This window comes from Gobio gobio (genome assembly GCF_949357685.1).
Source record: "Gobio gobio genome assembly, chromosome: 10".
Classification (NCBI taxonomy): domain Eukaryota; kingdom Metazoa; phylum Chordata; class Actinopteri; order Cypriniformes; family Gobionidae; genus Gobio; species Gobio gobio.
This window is the reverse complement of record NC_137116.1, coordinates 39,654,828-39,680,650: the sequence shown is the minus strand read 5'-3', so window position 1 is coordinate 39,680,650 and position 25,823 is coordinate 39,654,828. Positions and strand designations below refer to the sequence as shown.

The following is a 25,823-nucleotide window of genomic DNA, read 5'->3' as shown; positions in this document are numbered from 1 at the left end:
TAATATTAAAACACACATTTGAATTTAATCTTTATTTGAGTAAAGTTTTTGTTTTACATTTAAGTACAGAACAGTTTTAATTTAACTTCACAACACTTTTTAATTGAATCATTATTTAATTATTTAATTTATCTGTATGTAAGCACAGTGCAGTGCTAATTTACAAACAGTGTCTTTACAATGTTAAAGTGGCTGACAACAATAAATATTCTTATTAGGAATAAACTGCTTCGTTTTTGAACTGTGCAGAGCTGTAGCTGAATAGTTAGGCCTACTACGCTGTATTTTAAAGTTGGTCATTATGGTGGTACTTGGACAGCCAAATATTTTCTGAGGTGGTACTTGGTATAAAAAGTTTGAGAACCACTGGTCTAAGCCCTTGTGCCATTGTGTTTCTCCCTTGTAGACATTAACATTTAGAGAACATATTTGACGTATTGTTTTCCCTACGATATATTCCTTACATTTTCTTTACTTGGTCTTTAAAAGGTCTTGAAAAAGTCTTCAATGTACCTCCATAAAACCCGCAGAAACCCTGCTCTTCTCTTGATGATGTTTTTAGGCACAAAGGCAGGGAAACCTGTCACTCACATGAGATTGCATCAATAGCAAATTACAACCATCCAATCAATTCCCGATGGACAAAATCAAGTCCTGCCTACAATTTTTTTCTTGTTTGAGAATCCGTTTCACTTAGATATGCATCGTAATAGAGAAGAAAAGACTGTTGCAATTTCCTTTTCATGCCGACTTTAAATGTAATATTTTGGATGACTAAACCATTTTTTTCTCCTAGGGTACTCTCTCCCTCTTCACAAACACTAAAGGAGGAATCATGGATGATCTGATTGTGACCAAAACAGATCAGGAGTACCTGTATGTTGTCTCCAATGCTGGCTGTTCAGACAAAGACTCTGCTCATATGCAGGCTAGTAACAGTTAATGAAAATTAAATCTGCTCATCATTCGATTCTGATTGGTTGATCATGGCATTTAAATATTTTTTATAATAACTGTGAAAATGTAATGTAGATATTGCAAAGATGATATTAACCTTAAACACCACAAGGGGGCATCCAAATTCCTTAACAGTTTCAATTTCCAGTTTTCGGGAATCTGATTCTTCAATGTAGTAATGTAGTTTAATGTAATGTTTAATTTTTATTTATGAGTAGTTATGTTTATTTCCATGCATGCATGTCTGAAAAGGTTTGTGTTTGTTTGTAGGCCAGACTGGAGGAGTTTAAATCAGCGGGTTATGATGTAGATTTGGAGTTCATGGAAGAAAGTCTCATCGCTCTGCAGGGTAAGTTGTGGCTCTGTGATATACTTGCATTGTAATACTGCCCACATTCCTGCTTTCTACTTTTTAGAATATGTTGATGCGTGTTATTTAAATGTATTATGTACATTTTCAGGCATTCCATTGATTGTATGTTTTTTTCATGCGTATGCAGGCCCATCAATGGCACAGGTTCTGCAGAAAGGTGTGGGGTATGACCTCAGGAAGCTGACCTTTATGACCAGTGTTTTGACCCCAGTGTTTGGCATCCAGGGATGCAGGGTCACACGCTGTGGATATACAGGGGAGGATGGAGTTGAGGTGTGTGTGATCTCCATCTGATTGTATGACAACTGTATTCTGAAGGATCATATATTAAAATAGAAAACAGTTATTTTAAATTGTTTCACTGTATTTTGATCAAATAAATGCAGTCTTGGTGAGCATAAGAGACACAACATTACGAATCTTAAAGACTCTGAACTTTTGAACAGTGTATCTCCCATGGTTGTTATAAATAATTAGAGGCACAAATATTTTTTCCCCCAATATAAGAACTATTAGATCTGATCGAAATATTATCTAACTTAAAATTAACTTAAAATTAGTAGCTAGTTTTAAACACTTTTTTGGGGGGTTTGGTTTGTTTAAATTTTTTGTGGCACGCATTTAAAGTTTAATTTCTTGTCTGTACACATGATTTATTCAGATATCAGTGCCACCTGGAGACGTTGTCTCGCTGACTGAAAAGCTGTTAGCCAATAGTGAGGTGAAACTCGCCGGTCTCGGTGCCAGAGATAGTCTCAGGCTGGAGGCAGGACTTTGTCTCTATGGCAACGACATTGATGAGACCACCACACCTGTGGAAGCAAGTCTTGTCTGGACTTTAGGTGCGTCAAGACTTTTATTTTCACATCTCATGAAAGTATATTGGGTGTTAATCTATTTGTTTGTCTTAAGGTAAGCGTCGTCGACAGGCACAAGATTTCCCCGGTGCTGACATTATTGTTCCACAAATAAAGGCAAAGACTCAGAGAAAGAGAGTGGGACTGATCTCCACTGGACCACCTGTCAGACAACACACACCCATCCTGTCATCTGATGGCAGGGTTATAGGTAACAAATGCATTTGTGTTTAAAGTGCCACTATTATGCCTTTTCAGATATTACCTTTCATGAAGTGTAATAGATGCGTATGTAAATGTAAAAGGCCTGCAAGGTTTCAAAGATCAAAATGCACGATAAATGGAGTTATTGTCTCCCAAAAGAAAGAACTGATTCTGAACTGCCTGAAACAAGTTGTCATTAATTTAATCTTTCTATCTGCATGAACTTACGTAGGTTTGTAAAAAATGTGCATTGTAGTTGTAGCTGGGGCTTGGAAGAGTTTGGTTTGTGTTGTCGACATGTTGAGAAAACTACTGAGTTTGTATCACTGTGTAAGCGCTGAGGAAGCCTCCAGAGCTGAAATTCAGATATAGTAATGTAAGATATGTAGATATTTTTCCCCCGACACACACTGTAGGTTGTATACCAATCACAACAGACTGGGCCATTATTCCAGTCAGAGCAGAGTAGGCTCATGGAAAGGAGGGGTTTAAAGGGACAGAATCCTTTATCGAACCGTTTCAGATACTGTGGGAAAAGAGGTGATGCAAAAATGTATATTATGAGAAAATGAAAGTTTTTTTAAAAATATTTTTTACCTTGGATGCATGTAACACTATTGTAGGAATGCTCCCAAACAAAAATAGGAACCTTTAAAGGGAATACGGAGTGCGGTCTGGCAGAAGCTAGATATTTTACGTTAAAACGTGTTAAAGCTGCTGTCCGTAACTTTTTTTGTGTTCAAGATTTACAAAAATGATATAATGAGAATGTACAGCATGAATCCATTTTCCAAACCGTGTTTTTGTCTTACCCTGAATCATTATGGTAAACTTATAATAAGTGTTTATATTGGGACTATTTCAGACCGGACTGGTAGGAACCGCTGCGGAGGAGCACAGTCCCTGCGTGACTCGCCATAGACATAAACAGAGAGAAGTAGCTCCGGCTGCAATGTTCTTCCGCAAGACGCATGCAGTTCTGTTTATTAACCGCTAGAGCTCAAAAAGTTATGGACTGCAGCTTTAAATATGGATATTTTTTTTCTTACACTAAAGCATCGCTTTGCCTTTATTAACCCTCCGGAGCTGTGTATTGCTTTAATAATGGATTGATGCACTTTTTTGGGATTCAAATTTTGGCCTGCAATTTACTGCCATTATAATGCTTGGATTAGCCAGGACATTTTTTTTATATAACTCAGAGTGTGTTCCTCTGAAAGAAGAACGTCATATACACCTAGGATGGCTTGAGGGTGAGTAAATCATGGGCTAATTTTCATTTTTGGTTCAACTATCCCTTTAAAATGGCATAATAGGGGCACTTTAAAAGAATAGTTAAAAATCATTATTTACTTACCCTCATGTCAACAAGTATAGGATATAGGTGCAGGATGTATGATATTATTCTCCGCCCACTTTATTTCAGGCGAGGTCACCAGTGGATGCCCCTCCCCCTGCCTCAAACAAAACGTTGCCATGGGCTATGTGGAAGCTGGCTTCAGCAAAGTGGGCACATCAATCCAGGTGGAAGTGAGGAAAAAGGCAGTGCCAGCAGTGGTCAGCAAGATGCCATTCGTGCCCACCAAGTACTACATGGGCCAGTAGACCTACTGATCATAAACCCGTCTGTGTTTAAGAGAGGGTCTGTCGTAGATCTGTCTGGAAGTATTTAGCACTGGATTACCACTGGAATGGAAACCAACATTAGAGATTGTGTAAAGCCTGAGACACATGTCAACATTAAGCATTTCAAAATGCAAACACAAATGCAAATTTTAAACACTTACATGATTTAATTTTGTGAAATTGTAAGTAAATTACATTCCAGAACATTTTGCAATAATTGCACAACATTTTGGCCACTTCACTAGGAATTCAAATCAAATGGACTTTCAGGATGTGGGATAGGACCACTTGGTGTCTGTGTGTGTGTGTGTGTGTGTGTGTGTGTCTGTCTGTCTGTGTGTGTCTAACATAGAGCACTTAAAATGTCAGTTTGAGTGTGGGAAGGTGACATCTGTTTTAAAGACTACTCTGTAAGATTAATGTAAAAAGTTTGCTTCACATCTGGTTCGTGTTATTTCAGTGTTCTTTTTTAGTGTCACAGTTCTATGATGGACAATGATAAGATCATTAACAAAGTTAGTCTGAATGAGATATATTTTAGAAAAGTGCCTAATTTCTCAGGAGTAGTTTATAATGCTGTAGTCATTATTAATGTCATCATCTTTTAACTTCAGACCACATCACTGTGAAACCTTTCTGTCTGTTGCTTTTTGGGATGTGATTAAATAATTAAATTTGATTTTATATAATTGTATAAACCTTTACTTGATTGGTAATAGTGGTAATATATTATATATTATACAGAGCGTTCCTTAACAGCCAGTGAACAATTTGGTAGGATTTGTACTGTGGGCTGTGATATTAAAGGCGGCATGAAATCAAATTTTACAATTCGTATTTTTATATTAATATTGTAGTGTTTACTATAACTGATTTATCTGTGCACTTCATTATTTTTTAAAAATTCATTTACCCTTATAATCTTTAATCAAATATGTTAACTTTCCTTCCCCCATCGAAACGACCTCTCTTCTCTCCTGGTCATGTGCTATGGCGCGAGGGCGGGGTTATCGCCCCGTCTCGTTTCTGCACCTCCTCTCAGAAACATGTCACTCACTGATCTTGGTTAGGTGCATTTTTCTCGGTATACACAATACCTTCTTCAAGAAGGACTTGAGGCAAAAAGAGAGCAATATATGAGAAATAAAAGCTTTTTTTATGTAAAAATTACTCAATATAGTCGGACGAACAGCTTATCGTGACGACGCGCACTAAGGAATGCAGCGTGTGAACGCGCTTACGGCGCGCCCCCTTATAAGGGAGAGCTGAGAAAAAAGCTTTACAGAAATAAAGCCATAAAAGGCTTAAAATAAGTAAAATCTGTAGCATAAACCAGCGAAAAGTGAAGAAATATGCTCAGTAACATTATGTAGAAAAGATTTAGAGAGAAAATACATTTATTTAAGAGATAGATCAGGTTTTTCTCCACAACTGAGTGCAAACTTCAAATCTGCCTCCATTTTGTTAGCAACGCCCAACTTCCAACGATCCAATCAATTCCCGAAGGACGAAATCAAGCCTCGCCCTACATTTTTTTCTAATTTCAGAAGCCGTTTCACTCGGATATACGTCACAATAAGGAGAAAAAGACGATCTCAACTTCCGTTTCATGCCGACTTTAAATAAGTACATATTTTAGATTCGGTTTGTATTTGCAGACAATTAATTCGGCTATTTTAAAGGAACTGGGTGTAAATAACGATTTACGATGAGTAATATTAGTTGGTTGGTTAATTAATAAACAGAAAAAGCGGGTATTGATGTTGTGAATAATTAACTTGTTAAAGAGTGAATGGTGTTTATGGTCGATGTCATTAACCTAACGCCACGTGTACCACCGTCTCATTCTATGAGAATTACTAGCGACATAAAACCATAAAAGTCAGGGCATGTTGACAGTTCTGATTAGCGTCCTTATTGTTTTCAAGCAGAAAAGTTTATAAAGCTCTTAACTTTTCTGCTGACTGTGCAATCCAAACATTTCTGAATTGCTGATCATTGTTGGAATTGTAGTTCTCAATTTATTGTCTCTCGCAGAGGCAGTCAGTCGGAATTCTTACAGTAAACTACATTACCCACAATGCCCTGCAGCGTTGTGAGCCGTAGAGGAGGAGCGTGCCGGGTGTGCGAGCGATACCGATGGGAAGATGGTGGAATCTGAAGCAGCAACGTGCACGATACTCCGTCCCAAACATTTCCAAAACCATTTACCATCACAACCTGGCATTAGATATCGGTTACCCGGGGATAACCATAGATAATAATTACTCAAACTAAGATAGAATTATAAGTATTTTGATCTCGGTGCAAGGCGCACCTTGCATTGTGGTGGCTGAAACGTGGGGCCAAACTGCACAGATCACAGTATTTTGATTATCTGGAAAGGATTTTTCGGCTGGGATTGTGTGTAAACGGATCACTCTCTACGGCGTGTTGTTCTCTATATTCTGTCTTTATTTGGCTTTGGTGTTTGGAGCAGCTCTCGGCATGCCACGAAGCAAAAAGGGGAAACGTGGTGGGAACAGTTCGAGTAAGGGTGAGTTTAACACCTCCTGCTGTCATGGACAGTTAAACATCACACGCAAAATAAGCTATATTTTTTTGTCTTGTAAAATATAATCAAAACAAGATCATTGTACTTGCATAATTATGTAAATTATTATGCAAGTACAAGGCTTGTTTTCTGTCTTGAATTATTGTTCCTAAACCATGCTTTTTTTCTTGTTGTCAGTCTAAACCTCAGTGAATTGTCATATTTATGCTTAAAATAAAAATAAAAGTGTAACATTTTAAAAAATTAAATCCCTACATAGCTTTGATTTTCTTGCTGATGTGGCTGTAACCATTTACAGTATAGCTTCATTTTAAGAGCCAGCCTTCTAAAAACTTGATGTAATAAATACAATTATTATTAATAATAATAATAAGCTAAGTATTTAACAATGATTGTTTGGGAAACTGTGTTTGCCCTTTACCTCAGCAGTAAGGATAGAAGCAAAGTGATTGACTGTCAGGGTTATTCAGTCTGCAGCATGACAGGTGAAGCTCATGCCAGCTCGTGTATATTTAGCCCGTGTGTCACGGAGCCACAAAAACCGGGCCTTTCAGGACCACTCACGCGAGCGGTATTACATAAGTTTTTGATTAAACATTTAACCGTTAGTCTCAAACAACAGTTTTTTCTTTAAAAAGAACAAGTTTTTTGGTAAGTTCACGCGCAGAGTAGTGTCACGTGCAGCGTCAGCACGGCGCGTGCGTGTGTACTGCCAGTCAAACCAGATCCAGGGTTTGATGATACTCGCGTGGCGTCACCTGGTAAATGCAGGCAAGTTAGGAAATTTAAAGTTTAAGCAAGCAGAACTTGCAGATTTTTTTTTTTTGTAATCATACATTTTAATTGCTCTGAATTTGAACTATTTGAGTAAGCTAATTCATACATTTTACTTAATAATCATTTAATCTCACATTTTTAGTAGTGGAAACTTGACTAGTTTTAACTAGCTAATTCAATAAAGGCCACATTGCTGATTGGTTACAAGATGCTTTAGTAGCATTAGTATAGAACTTGCTGAATGAGGACAGCAATATAATATGTTTAACATATATCTGTTCTCAAACCAAGCTCAGGTTCCACTTGTCACCATGATGGTAATCCTACAAAAAACACACACAAAACCTTAACAGAAACTCTTCTAAACTAGCATAGCAAAACATTAAATGACGCTACTAAATCTCCCACTTAACGTTAATCATGCACACAAGAAAAACTTAATATAGCTAACACTTAATTTTGTCATTTACTGTCCCTTTTGAGTGTCATGGCAAAGCATGCTGGGAAATAGAAATCCCAGCCCAGTTTCATTTAAATTTAAGAATTAAATGAAAATAAACAAGTTTATAAAACGCAAAACAATGATCTTTTTCATGACATTTCAAATTACTTTGTGTCAGTTTTGAGAACTCAAAAGAAAATATAAAGTTCTAAATACTCAAAGTTAATTTGATTGAACTCATTTGTTTAATTTGAGTTGGCTCTACTTAAACCAATTAATTATTTTGAGCGTTATGGTTTACATTGTGGTCTTTGCTGGTTTCACAGCTGCTTTAAGATTGTTGTTTGTAGTTAGCTGGTGGTCAAGGTGAATTTCCATTCTGATCAGCTGAAAAAATGACCTAAAAACCAGCTAACCAGACCAGCACACCATTTTAGGAGGGTTGTAACTTTAAAAGATTTGGGAAGTCATTTGAGGCCACTTCATACAGCAAATAGTAACTTTTCTGTGTCGGCTGGCCTTGTCCTACCGTTGAAGTTGTAATGTCAAAGTGATCTCAGATAAGATCTGTGAGTAGTTTAATCTGTCTCTTCCTCCTGTTCACTGTGAGCAGGTTCACTTCGACAGGAAGTGCTTCAGCTGCAGTTGTCAAAAACTGCCCTGTCACGTCCAGGTAGCGTGACCTGATCTTGATTGTGACCTCATGCCTCTCACCCCATTAATGTTTAATGAGCAGCATGTAAATGTCCATTCATGTGTATTTGTTTACATCTTCTCTCATTTCTCTAATGCCGTTCATTACTTGAGAACCAAAATTCCTCACAAGCATCTATCACTTCTGCTTTCTTGTGAAAGCAGCAGACATATAGACCGGTGTTTCCCAAATGTTTTCGTCTATTGTACAGTCACACCAAATACCAAGCAAGAAATGTGTTCCTTTATCTCCTATTATATTGGAACTAATGTATCATTTCCAGAGGCTGTTATTATCTTGCGTGTATTATCTCACAATCTTTCACAGTTTCCACTGTTGGAATGATTAACAAAAGTAGTCGTAAGCACGTTTTCAGTGGTGAAATTGAAATACCAAAGGACCCCATGGGCTACACAGACCCCTGGTTGGGAATCACATGCGTCTAGTCTGTTGCAGCTTCAGCTCTACTACATGATGAAGCTTCTGGAAAGTTCTGGAACTCAAGTCAGAATATTTGGACTAACTGTTTCTCCACATTTGACTTTGAAAAGTCTGAGGCTATTGTGGATGGTCTCAATGTGTTTCCCATCAATTCCCATTGCCATTCTGCACTCCTCCACATGGCATCCATCCCATGCTGAATGCACTGCTGCTTCCCATCAGTGATGCGCGGGTTGATCCAAAATGAGCGGGTGCCCGCGGCCACCCGCGGTTACGAGTCATCCAAAAATATTTTTAATGATATTCGGGTCACGGTCAGTCGGATCGTCAATAAATCCTTATTTACCTTTTGAATGTTGAGCGTTATTAACTTTTGAATAAATGCTGACGCGGGACAAAATGCCCGATTTCCCAAAACGTTGAACTGAGCAATGCCATTGTACCATTTTAATAGGCTACTTTTAAACGCATTTAAAGTCAGTTTTATGTATTTTCTGAGAGGGGGCGGGATTTTTGTTGGGAAAGTCGGGAGAGAGATGCACACTTCGATTAGACTGGATAAACACATGCAGCATCTTAATTGTTAAGAAAATTAAACGAAATAAATGAATAAATCAAGCCTGTATTACATAACACTAGGCTATATCATACAGCATTCAGAAAAATAACAGTTTGCGCTCCTAAGGGCTTTCACACTTTTCCAAATGTTTTCCAAATGTGGGCTGATGAATTCTTCAAGCCGGGTCGAAACATAAACATCGCGTTCATCAATAATATGCATCTGGAGCTAAAATGGGATGGGCCGCCTCAAGAACTGCCTGCTCTCGCCGCTGCACCTCTGAGCACCACGCCAGGGCCTGAAACATTTTCTCAATGGCCCAATGAGCTACGATGAGCATTTACTGCTTTTAAAAAATGCGGGTCAGGAAGCGGGTCGGGTACAATATTTTCTTCCTTTTTTTTGCGGTCCGAGTTGCGGGCGGGTTAGTTGAAAACGTCGGTCGGGTGCGGGTTGTTTATACATTGACCCGCGCATCACTGCTTCCCATCTCATTCCTGCTGATGTGATGTCTTGTTATGCTGATGCATGTATTAGTACAGCAGTTAGTACACACTACCATTTCAAAGCCTATTGAGCTGTCCCGTTGATATTGATGAGCTATTTCTTTTATTGTGGCCAGACTGCGAGCAAAAGAGACTTCGTTATAAACACCAGGGAAATCTTGCTGACCCTAAACTGTTGAGCAGTAGTATATTATGTACATTAAGCAAACTAACTTACAAATGATTAATATCTTCACTAAAATCCTCCCAAGAAAATCAGACTAATCAAGATAAATCGTGATTAAATCAATCTAACCATATCATTTTAGATGATTTCTTGTGAAGCAGTATACAATCCAGATAAATAATATTTTAAAGTGGTTTGATTGAATCTTTTCAAGAGAATGAACTGTTCGGACCCACCTTTTAGAGATTAGCCTGATTCAGTAGATTCTTGATCCAGAGTGGATCAGTGCAGAGAGACAGTGATTGATTTAAAGAGGATATTTCTCCATTTTAATCTATGTCTTGCTGGATTATTGATACATGGTTTTATTCACTCCATTTTAGTTCATTTTTAAACATGCCATTTACAACTCATATTTATGTGATTGACACTTCCATGTTATGAACTAAAGGTCTGCTGCTGGTACCTCAGGGGGAAACAGGTGGGCCATTTTGTGTGTTTGTGTAGCTGTGTTTGAGAGAGGCCACATTGAACTTCGGCCTTAAAGGGATAGTTCACCCGAAAGTGAAAATTCTGTCATTTACTCACCCTCAAGTTGTTCCAAACCTGTATGCATTTATTTCTTCTGCTAAACGCAAAGATCTCGGCAGCCATTGACTACAATAGTGGTGAAAAATGCTATGGTAGTCAATGGCTGCTGAGATACAAACATTTTTCCAAATAGGCTATCTTTCTTTGTGTTTAGCTGAAGAAATAAATCAGGGTTCTACGCTAACATTTTTCTTGAGGAGCACTTGCACAGTCAAAATTTCGGAGCACTTTTTTGATCAATAACATGCATTCCAATTATAACTTTCCCATTACAGGGAAATAATCCTGTATCTATCTTTGTCCCTTTAAATTAATGTCCAGGGGCATTTTTACCATTATAAGAGCAATGCTTTCTAATCTTATTAAATATATGGATCATCTTGTCAATATCTTCAATTAAAATAGAAAAGTTGTTTTTGAAATGTTAATTTAAACAATAAATTCAGTTAGAGCAATAAGACACAATCTGGCTGTTACCAATCTAATTAAATCAGCATCAAAAGATCCATCTGTGCACTGTAGAAGTGGCACAGCAGCTCTATCTGAAGTGGTGTTTAGACTGTTTAAGATGACGGGACACGCGCAGCTCATGGGTAAATAATGTTGTATGAATGTTTTAAATATACGTTTTTGAATTTAGACATGGGTTATGTACAAGTTAAACTTTAAAAGTTTGATATTTTAAATAAAAAGTTCATGCTAGGGCTGTCACGGTATCAGATTTTTCACACCACGGTTATTGTGTCCAAAAAAAATCACGGTATCGATATATCGAAATATCTATAGACCCTTGGGGGAGAAAGTTAAATGAATTGGTAACACTTTACAATAAGGTTGTATTAGTTGACATTAGTTAACGAACTAACCATGAACAACAGCTGTTCAGCATTAGTTAATCTTCTTTGTTAATGTTAGTTAATATAGAGCTGTTCATGGTTTGTTCATGTTAGTTCACAGTGTATTTTAGCAAGATTTTAATAATGCATTAGTAAATGTTGAAATTAACATTAACAAAGATTAATAAGTGCAGTTCATTATTAGTTCATGTTAACTAATGTAACTAATGTTAATTAAGGAACCTTATTGTAAAGTGTTACCAATTAATTTTTACTTTGTTTATTTAGTTTTATTTTTTACCCAACAAACATAATTGGATAATGATAAACACAGGGTAATAGCCTACTATGTTACTGATAAATTGTCTTTGAAGCTCCCTATGAAATAACAAGAGAGAAAATACTGTCAAGTTCAACAGTATGATGATGAATAAATATTAACATAAATGTTATTGGCCATGACTAGATTGCAAATAAAAATACAAGAATAGACATTATTCATTCATTAAAAGAAACTGAGCCCGCGACCGTCGACTGGCTCTGACTGGTGAGTGGTGACTGACCGCCGCGTTCCTTCAGCGCAGCTTCAAGAGTTATGGCCTTTTTACACCTGCTCACTTCATTCACTTCGTTTTCTCTGATCATACATCTATCATATTGTGAAGAGATCAGGAGTAAATGTCTTCCGAAATTCTTTCGAGGCGGATTTAAATCCGATCACGCAGATCCACCGCTCCCACCACGCGCTGCGCGCAGGGCACCGAGTGCTGATGGGACTACAAGAAGATGCAAGAAAAGACGCAAACGGCCGCCAGTGAAACTGAAAGTAGCCCAAGGCTCAGAATCAAATGCTCAAAAACACAATCTCCATTAAAACGAATGAGACTAAATGCTCTTACCAGTGCTTAGGTCGCTCGTTCTCCTATTACGGCCTTTGATCTTGAAATGAGCCGATAAATAAAATAGCCTACAACTCATATCTGTTGCTTTCGTTGTCGTGAACTGAATTTGCATAGCCAATAGAGTGGAAATTGAAGATTGGATTTATATTCATTTTGCGGAGAGGTATAAGGTAAGACAATGCATGTTTTTATTTTTATAGTTTAGATGTAGCCCGTTTCGTTTGCAGGCGCCGTTGCGTGCGAGCCTGCCTTAGCTTGTCAAAAATGCGTTTTTACTGTGGTGGTGATAGTAAACATATAAACTTACATTGTGATATGCTTGAAGTGTTTTATATATATGGATTTTATTATAGGCAAGACAAGTCAAGTGTTGATTTGGGAGGATAAATTGATTAAACATGCAGTTAACTCACTGTCGGCCGCGGACCGCTTGGTCATTAGGAAAAAAACTAAAACTTTAATTTAACTAACGAAAATTGCCCCAAACATTTTTTCTAAATTAACGTAATAAAGAAACGAAACAAAATATAACAAATTTGACATTATAAACAAAGCTGAACGGTTTTTATGGCTGCAACAGTGTGTAATAGAGAGGGAGGAAAAAACACAGCTACAGTCAGACTCGGGACACCGGAGTATTTATGCATCATGTTATCAGACCAGTCCTGTTCATTTTAAATATTGTGGTTATCGCCAATACCGGTATATTGCCACACCCAAAATTAACACGATGTCGATATGTTGTGCTTTGAATATCACGGTTATCGTCAATACCGGTATATTGCGACACCCCTAGTTCATGCAAAGTATAAATATGACAATAAAACCGCCAGTAGGTGGCGTCAAGTCTATGTGTGAGTCATTGATTCAATCGTTCAAACGCAGATTCATTCGAATCCAGTGGCGGTTCTAGGGGGGTGGCCAGGGGGGCCGGTGCCCCCGTGTCAACAAGCCTGCCCCCCCCTCTGGCCCCCGTAAATTTGGAATCACATCGCACCAAACAATGTTCTGAAACTGGTTGCAATGTGCGTTTTTTGCTGTGGCGGTGTGTGATGAAAAGAGCACTTTATTGTGTCATAACCAATAACCAATGCAGAGAAGCAATGAGGAGGCTGCGCGCTGTGGCGCGCAAGTGATGTCTGTTTATGAATGATTCGTCACTCAGTCTGCATTCGCTCAAATAGTTGTAAAACGCGGGCTATAGCGGTTGCTACGCTCTTGATTATAGATAAAATAAGCTCTCTTTATACACGTTGTGTTGAATGTAACTGCACCCTTACGCAGCAGTGATAGCTACTGGAGATTAATTTTACTGACTTGACGACTTTGAATTCCATTCAGTCATTTCGTTCATTTACTGGTAGTTAAAATATATTTTTTCTAGAGATGCTCCGATCAGCATTTTTGGGGCCGATCACCGATTACCGATCACCAAGATCATGATCTGCCGATTGCCGATCACTGCCGATCACAGAATGGCAATCTTTTATCTATAATCTTGTAGAGTTTGCACCATTTGTAGAAATGAAACTAACTCTAAATTAACTGAGTCAAGATCTTGAAGAACCACCAAGTGTTTATTTTAGAAAATGAGATAACTTAAGACTATTGTAGGCCATCTTTCCCAAATAAATGTATATAATAAATGTATATAATTCTCACCTAAATATTTGATCATGCAGTGCATTTTTGTTTTTAAAAACAATTTTTCAGGTAGGTCTAACATTAGTATTGAGGTAAGAAATACTAAAGACATTTAATAAGAAATCAAATGTAAATTAATATTGGTCTTCCCTGAATAAATTAAATTAGATTCATCCTTACACTTAAGGTTGCAAAAGTTAGTCATTCAAGAGCAGTGGGTGTCATAAAGGTTCAACACAAGACAAAGAGAAACTCAGAGACAGCAGCAGTTTATTCGACAGCTGTCACTTTAAGAGTGAACACGGTTACGGTTACATGCAGTTGCACAAATGTTCACTCGCGAGTCACGACGGGGTTTACGTGCATACTCGTCAAGACGGTCATTTAGTACATACATATGTGTGTATCTGACCATTTCAGCGCACTTTGTACTCGCAAGCTTTTTGTGAGATGGCCTGTGTGTGTGTGTGTGTGTGTGTGTGTGTGTGTGTGTGTGTGTGTGTGTGTGTCCAGACCGTGCGCGCGAGTGCGGTTTGAACACTGGCAAGACTTAAAAATAAATGCAAATGATAAACTTTAGTGACAATGCGACACTGCCTCGATTGTGCAAAGTGGCAAATCCTGTGTCAACTGAGCACCTCGATTTTAGTGCAGATGCGATGCGCTGATGTGAAGCCATTTGAGCATTTTGAAAGGGAGAGAGAGCGCGCGCGCACGCTGTGATTCACGCGCGCTGTTTGTGAACTTATGTCCCACAGAACGTTTTCAAATGACTGCGAAAGTTATCTAATATAGAAATATGAATTGTACCTCACCTTCAGCATTATAATTATTTTACCCGCACTGGAAAGAGAATGAGACGGTGTCGCTGCATATTATGCCCTAGCTCTCACAGCAGGCGCGGGGTTTATGTGTCGTCAGCATGCGATCGGTTCATGAGATCGGCCTTTTTGGAGACCGCCGATCAACCATCCCAAAGCGATTATCGACCGATCATGATCGGTTGCCGATCGATCGGAGCACCCCTAATTTTTTCAATGGCTAATTTCTCCGAACACGTCCACATATGTAATCTTTGATCATATTCCGAATTAGGAAGATGCAGCCAAAGATAAATTATGACCAACGCAATGAAAGAACCGTTCATGTGCGAATATGACAGAGATAGGCATACCCGAGAAAAGATACAGAATAATGTAATTTCAGTCTTGTTCACATATAGCGAGAAATAATATTATTTTATCCAATTGTCCAGTGTTGCTTATAGAGTATTAGATGTTTGTTTTGATGTCTATGCTAACTTTGCGAAGAGTCTGCTAACAGAGAGCAGGTAGGCTACAAAACATGTAAAATAAATGGTTTAGTTTTACTTTTATAAATTGAGCATGTATGATCATATTACAGATACATTACTTTTCAAATAAATAAATGAACTTGAAATGATTTTACTTCACGTGTAGAGACTGCAGATCGAGTGATACAGTACATGGCCAAATAAAAGACTTTCAATAATCTGGGAATAAAATAAAGGGTTAGTTCCCCCTAAAAGAAAATAAAAACACCTAATGTAACTCACCCTCGTGTTGTTCCAAAACCTGTATTGTTAGAATGTCATTAACCAAACCATTTCAGTGCCAGAATGTCCATAAAATTCAAGATATGCGGCAGAAATGCCCCTGTTTGAGTTTTAGACTCAGAGCGTTTTTACACTGGGCACGTTTGTTGTGGTCCGCGTCAGAGCGCGTTCTACACCGCGAATACACCGCAGGCTCGCTCTCGCTCGTATCCAAGGTAAATCATCAACACTATCATCCCTTACACATGTGTTGTATTGAACTAAATACACCGTCATCTGATAAAATGCATGCGCAGGTTACTTTTCTTGCGCACCCGAGTCTATCTTATAATATATAATACAGTCTTATGTATCCTGTTTATATATATATATATATATATATTAACAAAAGTACATATTTTGAATAGGCTATCATAATGTTTATAGTTATTTTATTTTTATTTCCATTTGTTTAGCTACGCATTTGTGTTGCCTCTATCCAAAAAAATACATATACAATGGTTATTAGCAGTTGTGTACTTTGTTTTTGATTCATTATTGCATTAAATATTATTATATTGGATCTAACTATAATTACCCAGTTGTGAATCATATGACCAGTGGATCGTCCGTGGGTGGCCAGAAAACATTTATTATAAACCAGCGGCTCGGTAGCGGACCACTGTCGGAAAAGTGGTGGCTGCCGCCGGTGGTCCGCTAGGAAAACGATGAGCAAAATGCCAGGGGGCCGCCGGTGGGCCGCCAACTTTGCCTCCAGTGGTCCGCCACTGGCCCGCTAGTCGTATTAGCTTGTTGCTTTCAAATTCCCATGAATCGCAGCACAGCTCGAGCGCAATTTGCGCAACCGAGCTCAGACTACCTCCTTCAGGCAGTCTCGAATTCAGTTCCCCTGAGCTCAGCTCACCCGGGTCCGCATGACAACTTTCACATTACCAATTATTCAAACTAAACTGCCAGTGTGAAAACGCCCTCACATTTACATCATGATATAGACTAAGCAATATAACATGAGTAACGAGTGCAATATCACACAAGTTCTGTTTTTCTACCCAGAATAGCATGAGTGCAAATGCGATAGGCCTACTGATCTTATACAACAGTTTAATAAAATAAATAAGTTAATATTGTGTTCAACATAAGAAAGTCCTATTTGGAACGACATGGGGGTGAGTAAATGGTGATAGAATTTTCAGGTGAACTACCTAATTATCTACTGGTTAAGATAAATGTTAACGTGTGCCCCCTAAAAGCACAAGTGGCCCCTGCCTGGCCCCCATAGTTACCGTGGTCTAGAACCGCCACTGTTCGAATCGAACCGCTTGGAGATGCGCAACAATTCTGGTGTAGTTTTGATTTTCACGAAATAAACAGTATTGTGGCTAAAACGTTTTTACTTAACATAAGCTTGTCTATTGGACTTTTGTACAAGATAAGTATCACATTTGCAAGCATGCCAACTCGGAGCAATAGCAGTCCGTAACTTTTGGCGCTAATAAACAGAACTGCACGCGTCTTGCGGAAGAACATTGCAGCCGGATCTACTTGTCTCTGTTTTTGTCTATGGCGAGTCACACAGGGACTGTGCTCCTCCGCAGCGCTTCTGGAAAAAAATAGTCAGAATATAAACACTTATTATATGTGTACCGTAGTGATTCAGGGTAAAATAAAAAAACGGTTTGGAAAATGGATTCATGATGTACTCTCATATACATCTAGTAATTTTTAAACTCGAGAAAAGTTGTGGACTGACTGCAGCTGATAAAGATTAAATCAAGAACTCATACAGGGGCTTTTTTAAATTATTATTTATTAATTCAATTTTGGTGGCATTTTTGCCCCAAGAGAGGAGGAGTTCATTTCCGACCTTTTTTATGATAATCTAATCCAAATGTGGTATTTCTAGTTCATTTGGATTTGGCTGCAAATAAACCTCAGCGCGAGGCGTCTGGTAAGTGCGTATGGCTGCGTCACACCCGTTTCACCTGGTAAACTATAAAGTGTAGTCCGTTGCACACGTTTTTTGCACATGCTCTGCTGACAGAAGGCATGACAAGCAGTCGATCGCAGAACGAAACGTAACTGTTGCTCAGTCAGTGTTGATGCACTTCGGCAGTTGTAGTTTTTATTCCGATTACATCTATTCATGAGAATCGATCGGGTCACTCGCACCGGTGCGCCTAAATATTTTTTCACAGTCGCACGCAGTAATTTTCAGGCGCAAAATGGTCGCTATGTAGAGCCCTGTAAATGCATACAGGTTTGGAACAACTTGTGGGTGAGTAAATGATGAAAAATTATATTTTTGGGTGAACTATCCCTTTAATCAGATCCCTTTTTCTTGGATATGGCGTGGGGTTGCTGAGGACTGTGTTTGTGAGTGAAAGAAGTGGGCTTTTCTATTGGTTTCCTTTAGTCAGACTGTTCACACATTATGTCAAAAGTTCAATTTGAAGTTAATGGGACACTGTAGATTATTAAAACAAAGGGCACTGACCGGTTTTTCGATGATACATGAGTGTTTGTTTTATGAGCACTGAAGTGAATCATCTGGCTTTGTTTGAGCACAGGGTTGGATTAGGTACATGAACTTTGTGGACCGCTGAAACACACCTGATTACTCTGACCCATCCAATCGCCTAACCTACAATCATTCCCTTCTGTGTTCCCTCTTTTACATATTTAAACCACTGAACTAATGTCCAATGTGTATCTGAAAATTAAGACTCTTCATCTTGTCTCTCCGTCTCTGTTTCAGGGAGGAATGGGGTGAGAGGCGAGTCTGGTGTGAGTGATGATGATTTGGCATCTGATATTCTTAGTCACTGCAGCAGCGCCAGTGAGAGCGCATCTGTCATAGAGGAGGCCACAGGTACATGCACAATTACAGTTGCATAAGGGTACAAACTTTATCACAAATGTGTATTGCCCCTAGCATGTCCACATACTGACTCTCTGTGTTATGCAGGTGAGGTGGTAGATGAACAAACTGCTCAGGAAGAAACGGAAGACAAACTGAAGCAATGCATCGACAATCTGATGGACAAAAGGTACCAAATTTGCTAAAAACAACATTCTTCTATCACACAGTTACTGAAAAGCATTTAAGCTCTGCAGCTGTTTCACTCTGTTGTTTTATGTTTCTCAGTGCTAAGACCCGTCTGGCTGCATTAGAAAGTCTGCGCTTGGCGTTTTCCTCCAGAGTCCTGTATGAATTTCTGTTAGAGAGACGTTTCACCATCAGTGACTGTCTGGAGAGGAGCTTGAGGAAAGGTTGGAATTAGGACAGATTTATGTTTGTGTGTATGTGTTAGGGATGTCACAAGCCCCGGTACTTCAGTACCAAGTCGGTACTGAAATTTCAGTAATGTGACGATACCAGCATTTCTGTAGTACCGACTCCTGAGTATATTCGGTACATATTCGGTATATTTCTGTGTTTATCTAAGCGCAGGACTCCAGACTGTAGCCGAATAAATAAATAAATAAATAAATAAATATATATATATATATATATATATATATATTTATTTATTAGCGTCTGTGAGCATTAAACTGCAAAATACTATTTAAATATTACTCCTGCATGTTCTGCGTCTCTGTGTGAATGTCGGGCAATGCGCGTGAGGGGGTCAGGTCTTCACGGCAAACCGTCAAAATAAAAGTTTGGTTAAAAACTGTACTGTTGTAGCCTACAGTAGATTTAGCTACATCTCTAAGTAATAATAATACCTCTCTACTACTAATAGTAATTATGCCTATATGGTTGATTTATTTTTCACTTGATCTTTTTTTATAAACAATGTTTACTTTTAAACAGCATACAGCCTTTAAATGTGTATGTATTATTTACTTATAATGATTATTATAAATAATAAACTTAATACATTTAAAAAATAGTTTTTAAATAATTCAATGAAAAAAAAATTGGTACAGAGTACCGTAAAATTTTGATGGTATTGGTACCGACTGAATTTTGGTACCGTGACATCCCTAGTGTGTGTGTTTTTTATGGTTTGCTTTCATATGTTTGTTAATGTTTTATTAGCTCAATGAGTCTGCCTGCTCTAAAGATATCAGAAAGTTATTATTACCACTCTTTGTCCAAAACTAACTCTAATTTTAATATCTACGAAGGGTCGAAAATTGATCGAGGACCGTGGACCAAAGATACATTTTGCATTTTATCCAATTATACATTACATTTTTTTGTAAAGATTTATTTATTTTGATTATACATTTTTATTTGTATTATATAAAATTAACTTAAATACTTTACATTTCAATGCAATAATAAAAGTAAAAAAATACATAAAAAATTACGTTTTTTTACTATTCCACCCCCGCCTTGTGATATGAAACAGCAGGCCAAATCAAGTAACCCTGCTGTAGAAGCTTTTGTGGTACTGATGTTTGGAGTGTGTGATTTATTTATGCGGGGTGAAATCCCAAGCTTCACTTAGACATATATCTGTTGTTTCTCTCACTTGACAAATTAACTGGATTGACTTACTGGTAAAGTCTCATTCCCTCTAGGTGGAGGAGAGGAGCAGGCAGCTGCTGCAACAGTGGGCGCTCTCTTGTGTATGCAGCTTGGGGGTGGAGTCGAAGGTGAGGAAGGCTTCAAGATGCTCCGCCCCATCCTCAGCTCCATGCTGATTGACAGCTGTGCCAGCCTGTCAGCGCGACAGAGTGTGAGTAATGCCTCAAAATATGTCCATAAATGATCTATTACATTGTCTTTTAAAATGTGATTGTTTACTTATATCTCCACCTTTTGTCAGTGCGCTCGAGCTCTGGGTATTTGCTGCTATGTGTCTGCCTCAGACGATCCAGAGGTATGATCAGATCTAGTCAAAAGCATATTAATATTTATAGATCTGCATGTTTGTAGAAGTTGTAGTGTAAGTTTCTTTTTCCACCTGTTTTTCAGGACCTGATAAAATCTATTGGACATTTGGAGAGTGTGTTTGTTGGTGCTTATCCCCTGGGTGATGGCACTCTGCCCTCTGTCAAAGCTGGGACTCCTGCGCTCCACAGCGCCGCCCTACAGGCTTGGGCTCTGCTCTGCACCCTCTGTCCTGCGTCACGCATCAACACCATTCTCAACCAGTGAGTTTGACTCGCAAGAAAATATCATTTCATGATTTTTTTTTTTCAGGAAAATCATGATTCACAATTGGTTTTGCCATTTTCTAAGTGACTGAGCAGTACAGCCAAACTAATTTCCCTATTTACAAGGTAACAAAATATAAAAAGAAATTCTGCAGCCTGCACTGCAAACTGTGCCGAAGATATATGCCAAAGTCAGGCAACTACAACCTGTTTCATGATTAGAAACAATATCACCTATTAGAACATGCAAGACTTTCATTCTTCTATTAAGAAATTAATTTTAAGGATAAATGACTGGAAAAGTGTAAGGAATTCAAAACCGTGAAGTGTTTGTCATATTCTGACAATTAAAAAGTAGTTTAAAACCACAATTAACAGTCTGGTTTCTACAACTTTCACTTAAAGGTCCCATGGCATGGCATTTTTCTATTATTTTATAGTGTTTCCTGATGTGTACTTATATTGTTAGTATGATTTTTACATCATAAAATGTCATAATTTAGAAATAAAAGGCATTTTGTCTATACTGCTGTTTGCCCTGTGGCGGACTGCCTTGTTTCAAGAGGCGTGTCTGCTGTGAGACTTCAGTAAAAACGCCCACTGTTGTGATTGGCTGACATCTTTGCATTTGAAATGAGCGGAGGGGGCGTGGTTTAACGAGGTCTACGACGCACGAGCTGCTGCCAGAGAGACAGACGGACCTGAGTTCACTTCTCATCAGTTCTCTCAGCATGTCTCAGTTCAGGGTGAACTGTTGTAGTTACTAGAATATACTTCAGGTTATTAGTTTATTTCTAGTCGGAGGGGCTGTCACTCATGTCAGAAAGTTAGTAACTTTAGTAAATTATGGATCAGCGCTGACTCGAGACGCGAACCGTTTAGAACGATTCAGTCCGATTTGGTGAACTGGTTCGGTTCACTAAAAAGAACCAATTCAAAAGAATGATTCGTTCGCGAACCGGACATCACGGAGACGGAGCGATTGCTAATAAAGTTATTTATAGTAACTACTGAGTTGTGAGAGCGCTGTCTGTCAGCGCGAGTTTGTGTTTGTATCTGAGAGTTCTGAATAAACACGAGTCCCAGTCACGCCGAGTCCGTCTTCATCATTATTCTACCAACTTTGTAACACATGCAATGTACCATTACAGTGAGATGAACGAGTTAGTAAGTTTGATTAAAGCATTATTTCTAGATATGTTCCAATCATATGAAAAGCGTCAGTGACGCGCATTGAGTAACTTACATAGCGCAAACAAAGACACAACAGCAGTAATCGAATGTAATCCAGTTTATTGTGGGGAAAGCTGGCTAGCCTAGCCGGATACCCTCACGCTTACCCCCCGTCTGCTTAATCTCACGCCGCGTTTGGTGCCTCCGCTGTGGGCCAGATGCAGTACTGGGGGTCGGGGATGTTGAAGGCCGAGCTTTTGCGTGCGTGAGGTTTATCTCTAAAGATGTGGCTCTGCCGATGTTAAGCAGAAACTCCCGACTGTATGCACATTTAAGAACAGATAGACGCGACGAGGACGTACAAAAACACTGACTCACAAGATAGAAAACACGAAAACACCGTTCTGTCGGGAGAGAGAGCCGCAGTGTGTGCACAAATAATAAATAATTAGCTACACATAAGAAATCACTGATCACAGATCAGAAGGAACTGAAGAAAGACTTCTGTTTTCATTTGTACATCCAAACACTGAGAAACTGCCAGCATTCACTCGTTCACAACCCATGATCTCTCGAGCGTTTGCATGGGCGTGCCAGATTCTCTGGGTGGAGGAAAGGGAGAAAACCGTTCCTGCTTGGACGTCAAACCAGGAGACTTCAGGATTGGCTAGTCTGACCTGTCATTTTCTCAAAGGCAGAGAAAGACAGCCAGAACTCGGTTTTACTCCGATCAACATTTCTATCCACTTGGGGACAATATTCAGGCTAGGGGAACTCATATTAATGTTGAAATACCTCATAAAATGAAAATTTCATGCCATGGGACCTTTAAGAGCAAAAATCTGCCTTTAAATTTGAAATAAATAAATATTTGACATTTATCGTGATAATTATCGATATCGACTGATATTAAAAGATTTTATCGAGATAATTTTTTGGCCATATCACCCAGCCCTAAGCTTAAGCCTTGCTTTGAAACCAGGGGAAAAAGTCTTAAAGGGTTTAACAAAAGTCACAAATATAATTAAGATGTCTTAAATTTGGGGATGAAAAAAAAAAACCAGGAATCAAGATATGACGTATTGTGATTTTAATAAAGTTCAAAAGGTGACGATTTAAACGCAGCACATTCAAGCTAAAAAAGCGGAGCTGGTCCACTTTCTGCAGACTCGTGCTTTCATAGCAGTTCACAATCAATGAATACAGCCCATTTATGCCAGGCGATTGTTTATGTACTGTTGATGATTTGCCAATGTATTGTCAATATTCCAGCATTATTATATTTTGTCAATAGAAATCTATTTATATGCGATGCCAAAGGCTACTTATGCTAACCACTGCGATAATAAATACACATATGATTATAGAGAATACCAGATACTGCTTAAAGAACTTCATATCATATATTATAATCGTGAATTTATTTGGTTTCATGTTTCATCTGTCTCTTCCCTGTGCCTTTGTTGATACCGGGCTAATGCATCCGCATATGTCATAAATTACATATACTCCGTATCAACCCGTATAACTCTTGTTTTTACTCTGTGAGCTCCCTCTGTTGCTCTGGCTGGAAGGATAACGGGATAGTGTTTGTTGTTAAAAAGCCACAATCCAAAGCAGGTCTAAAATCTAAGCCAAAGTGAATAATGAACACATTATTATAATGTCTCCAAGGTTTTTTGTTATGCTTTTATCTGGGTGAATAAAAAACCATGTGACAACCTAGATAGAGTACAGATGGTCCAATTTGTCTGTAATATGATCTTTCTCTTTGTCTGTATTTCAGCCACTTGCCACGTCTGCATGCGTGTTTAGAAAGCAGCGAGGTGAACTTCAGGATCGCTGTGGGAGAGACCATCGCTCTGCTGTTTGAACTGGCCCGTGACATCGATCAGGTGTGTATTGTGTATTGTTGAATAGGTTTGAGTGTCAGGATGTTGGCACCGTGCATAATGTGTGTTGTGTCTCAGGAGTTCGAGTATGAGGACTGCGACGCATTGTGTGAAAGTCTAAAGAGTCTAGCGACTGATGGAAACAAACATCGTGCTAAAAACGACCGCAGGAAACAGCGCTCAATCTTCAGAGAGGTGCTGCACTACATTGAGGTGAAAGGAGAACTGCAACTGTGGCTTTTTTATGTTTAAATAACGTCAGTTAATTACATCCAAATGTTTTATAGCAACATTGCATACTGTGCTAATTATCCGGGTTGATCCAGGACTGTAATATATGATTATGGTTTAAAAATGTACATACACTAGACCGATTATTCTCTGCCATTGTTTTAGAATGAAGATTTCACAGAGGAGAAGATCCAGTTTGGGATTGAGGCCATCTACATTGATGGGTGGATGCGCCACAGGATTTATGATACCTTTAAGGAGGTGCTCGAGTCTGGAGTCAGACACCACCTACAAGTGAGGAGGACCAATTGCAACTCACTGTTGGCATACATAACACACTGTAGTACTGGAGAAAATTTTAGATTTTATTCTAATTAATATTCATTTTAATGATCTTAAATGGTTTCTTAAAATCCCTGCTATAAAGTGTTTATTATACAGAATTTTTGTGTCTGTTTGTGTAGTTTAATCCTCTGCTGAGGGATATTTTTGGACTTGGACCTCCTCTCATCCTGGATGCATCTGTTAAAGCCAGCAAGATCTCCCGCACAGAGAGGGTAATCTTTCACCTTTTCCATTTATTAATGTAATAAATCACGCAAAGTGACACTGACATAATAAAAAATCTTAGCTTACAGAGATTTAGATTCAATTAATTTTGTATTTTGTATTGGAATTCATGCAAATGAAAGCAGCCCCTTTTATTTCCTATTTAAGTTTTTGCATGCATATTCATCTAACTTTGGCTTTTCTCTTTACAGCATCTGTTTAACTCTGCTGCATTCAAAGCTCGGACTAAATTGAGGAACAAAGTGAGGGACAAACGTGCCGATGTGATGTGAGGATGAAGGCGACACAGAGAGAGAGAAACACTACATCCTTAAAAGCCTCTCGGCTCACTTGAAATTATAGTTTGACATACTGCCAAGCCAGAGACCTGACAAAATGTGCGTGTTGACTGACTGTGTGCGAGTGTGAAAGGCCGGGTGTGTGCACGTGTGTATGCGGTGTTGTTTTTATTTAACATCACAGTGTGATACCTAGGAATCCTGCAATTAAACAAAACATGAAATATTGTATCTTTATAACAACCTTTTATAAGGATGTATTTAGCTCTTCTGTTGAAATCTGTTTTACCTCCTCAAGACTTTTGGGAAAAAAATAGTTTTTATCATTGAAACACTTTTTACAGCTTTGCAACAAAGAAAGAGGCCAAGAAAAATGAGTTCTTTCTAGTTTTTCTATATGCATTTTATAAATGGACCATGCTGATGCACCTATGATCTCTTGATGCAAACAATTGAAAATACATCTTGGACTGCAGGTTTCAAGAATTAGTGTAGACAATTTTGTTAAATCTCTCACTGCCACTAATTCAATCATGTTATACATCATGCTCATCTACTGAAAGAGTATTTTTTTATTTGCTCCAAGTGTGACCGTCAATTAAGAATCTTACACCCTGTACCCTCAACCCCCAAGCTCAGTTTTGCCCATTTAGATCATGCTTCCAATATTTGACATTCTTTATAAATATCAAAGCTACCTTGTCATGACATTTTTGAAGCAAAAGTACTGTATGCAACAGCCAGACTTTTGAAGATAAATTATGTAATTATCCTTCACAGAGTTGGAAGTCTTTTTGACAGACAAATGTATTTGCAGTAATTATTGCTTTCATTAAACCAAAATACGTAAAACTGCATTACA

The 25,823-nt window shown here is 38.4% G+C and overlaps 2 protein-coding genes across 6 annotated transcripts in view; both read left to right on the top strand.

Moving 5' to 3' along the window:
• The window catches only part of amt (aminomethyltransferase), an 8,981-nt gene extending 3,067 nt beyond the window's left edge, over positions 1 to 5,914 (top strand). The window contains exons 4-10 of one of the 4 annotated variants that reach the window (XR_013817388.1): positions 797 to 928; positions 1,228 to 1,306; positions 1,458 to 1,603; positions 1,992 to 2,172; positions 2,243 to 2,398; positions 3,818 to 4,824; positions 5,645 to 5,914. Coding sequence is in view for 2 of the 4 variants with exons in the window: in XM_079828118.1 (XP_079684244.1) it covers positions 797 to 928; positions 1,228 to 1,306; positions 1,458 to 1,603; positions 1,992 to 2,172; positions 2,243 to 2,398; positions 3,818 to 3,996 (873 nt within the window). In the remaining 2 variants the exon portion in view is untranslated. Of the gene's footprint in view, positions 1 to 796; positions 929 to 1,227; positions 1,307 to 1,457; positions 1,604 to 1,991; positions 2,173 to 2,242; positions 2,399 to 3,256; positions 4,845 to 5,644 lie in introns of those variants that run through there. The other 3 variants (XR_013817389.1, XM_079828118.1, XM_079828119.1) reach the window with 3 other exon arrangements.
• On the top strand, positions 5,645 to 25,823 carry ifrd2 (interferon-related developmental regulator 2). Of its 2 annotated transcripts, XM_079828111.1 has the most exons (13): positions 5,645 to 6,553; positions 8,404 to 8,463; positions 18,461 to 18,574; positions 18,671 to 18,752; positions 18,851 to 18,975; positions 20,239 to 20,396; positions 20,487 to 20,540; positions 20,636 to 20,814; positions 23,777 to 23,885; positions 23,961 to 24,095; positions 24,279 to 24,407; positions 24,578 to 24,670; positions 24,875 to 25,822. In XM_079828111.1, the coding sequence occupies exons 1-13, from the start codon at positions 6,505 to 6,507 to the stop codon at positions 24,953 to 24,955; spliced, it is 1,368 nt and encodes a 455-aa protein (XP_079684237.1). In that variant the 5' UTR covers positions 5,645 to 6,504; the 3' UTR covers positions 24,956 to 25,822. The 2 variants fall into 2 exon arrangements, with proteins under 2 accessions (XP_079684237.1, XP_079684238.1); XM_079828112.1 differs by lacking the exon at positions 8,404 to 8,463 and having other exon boundaries at positions 24,875 to 25,823.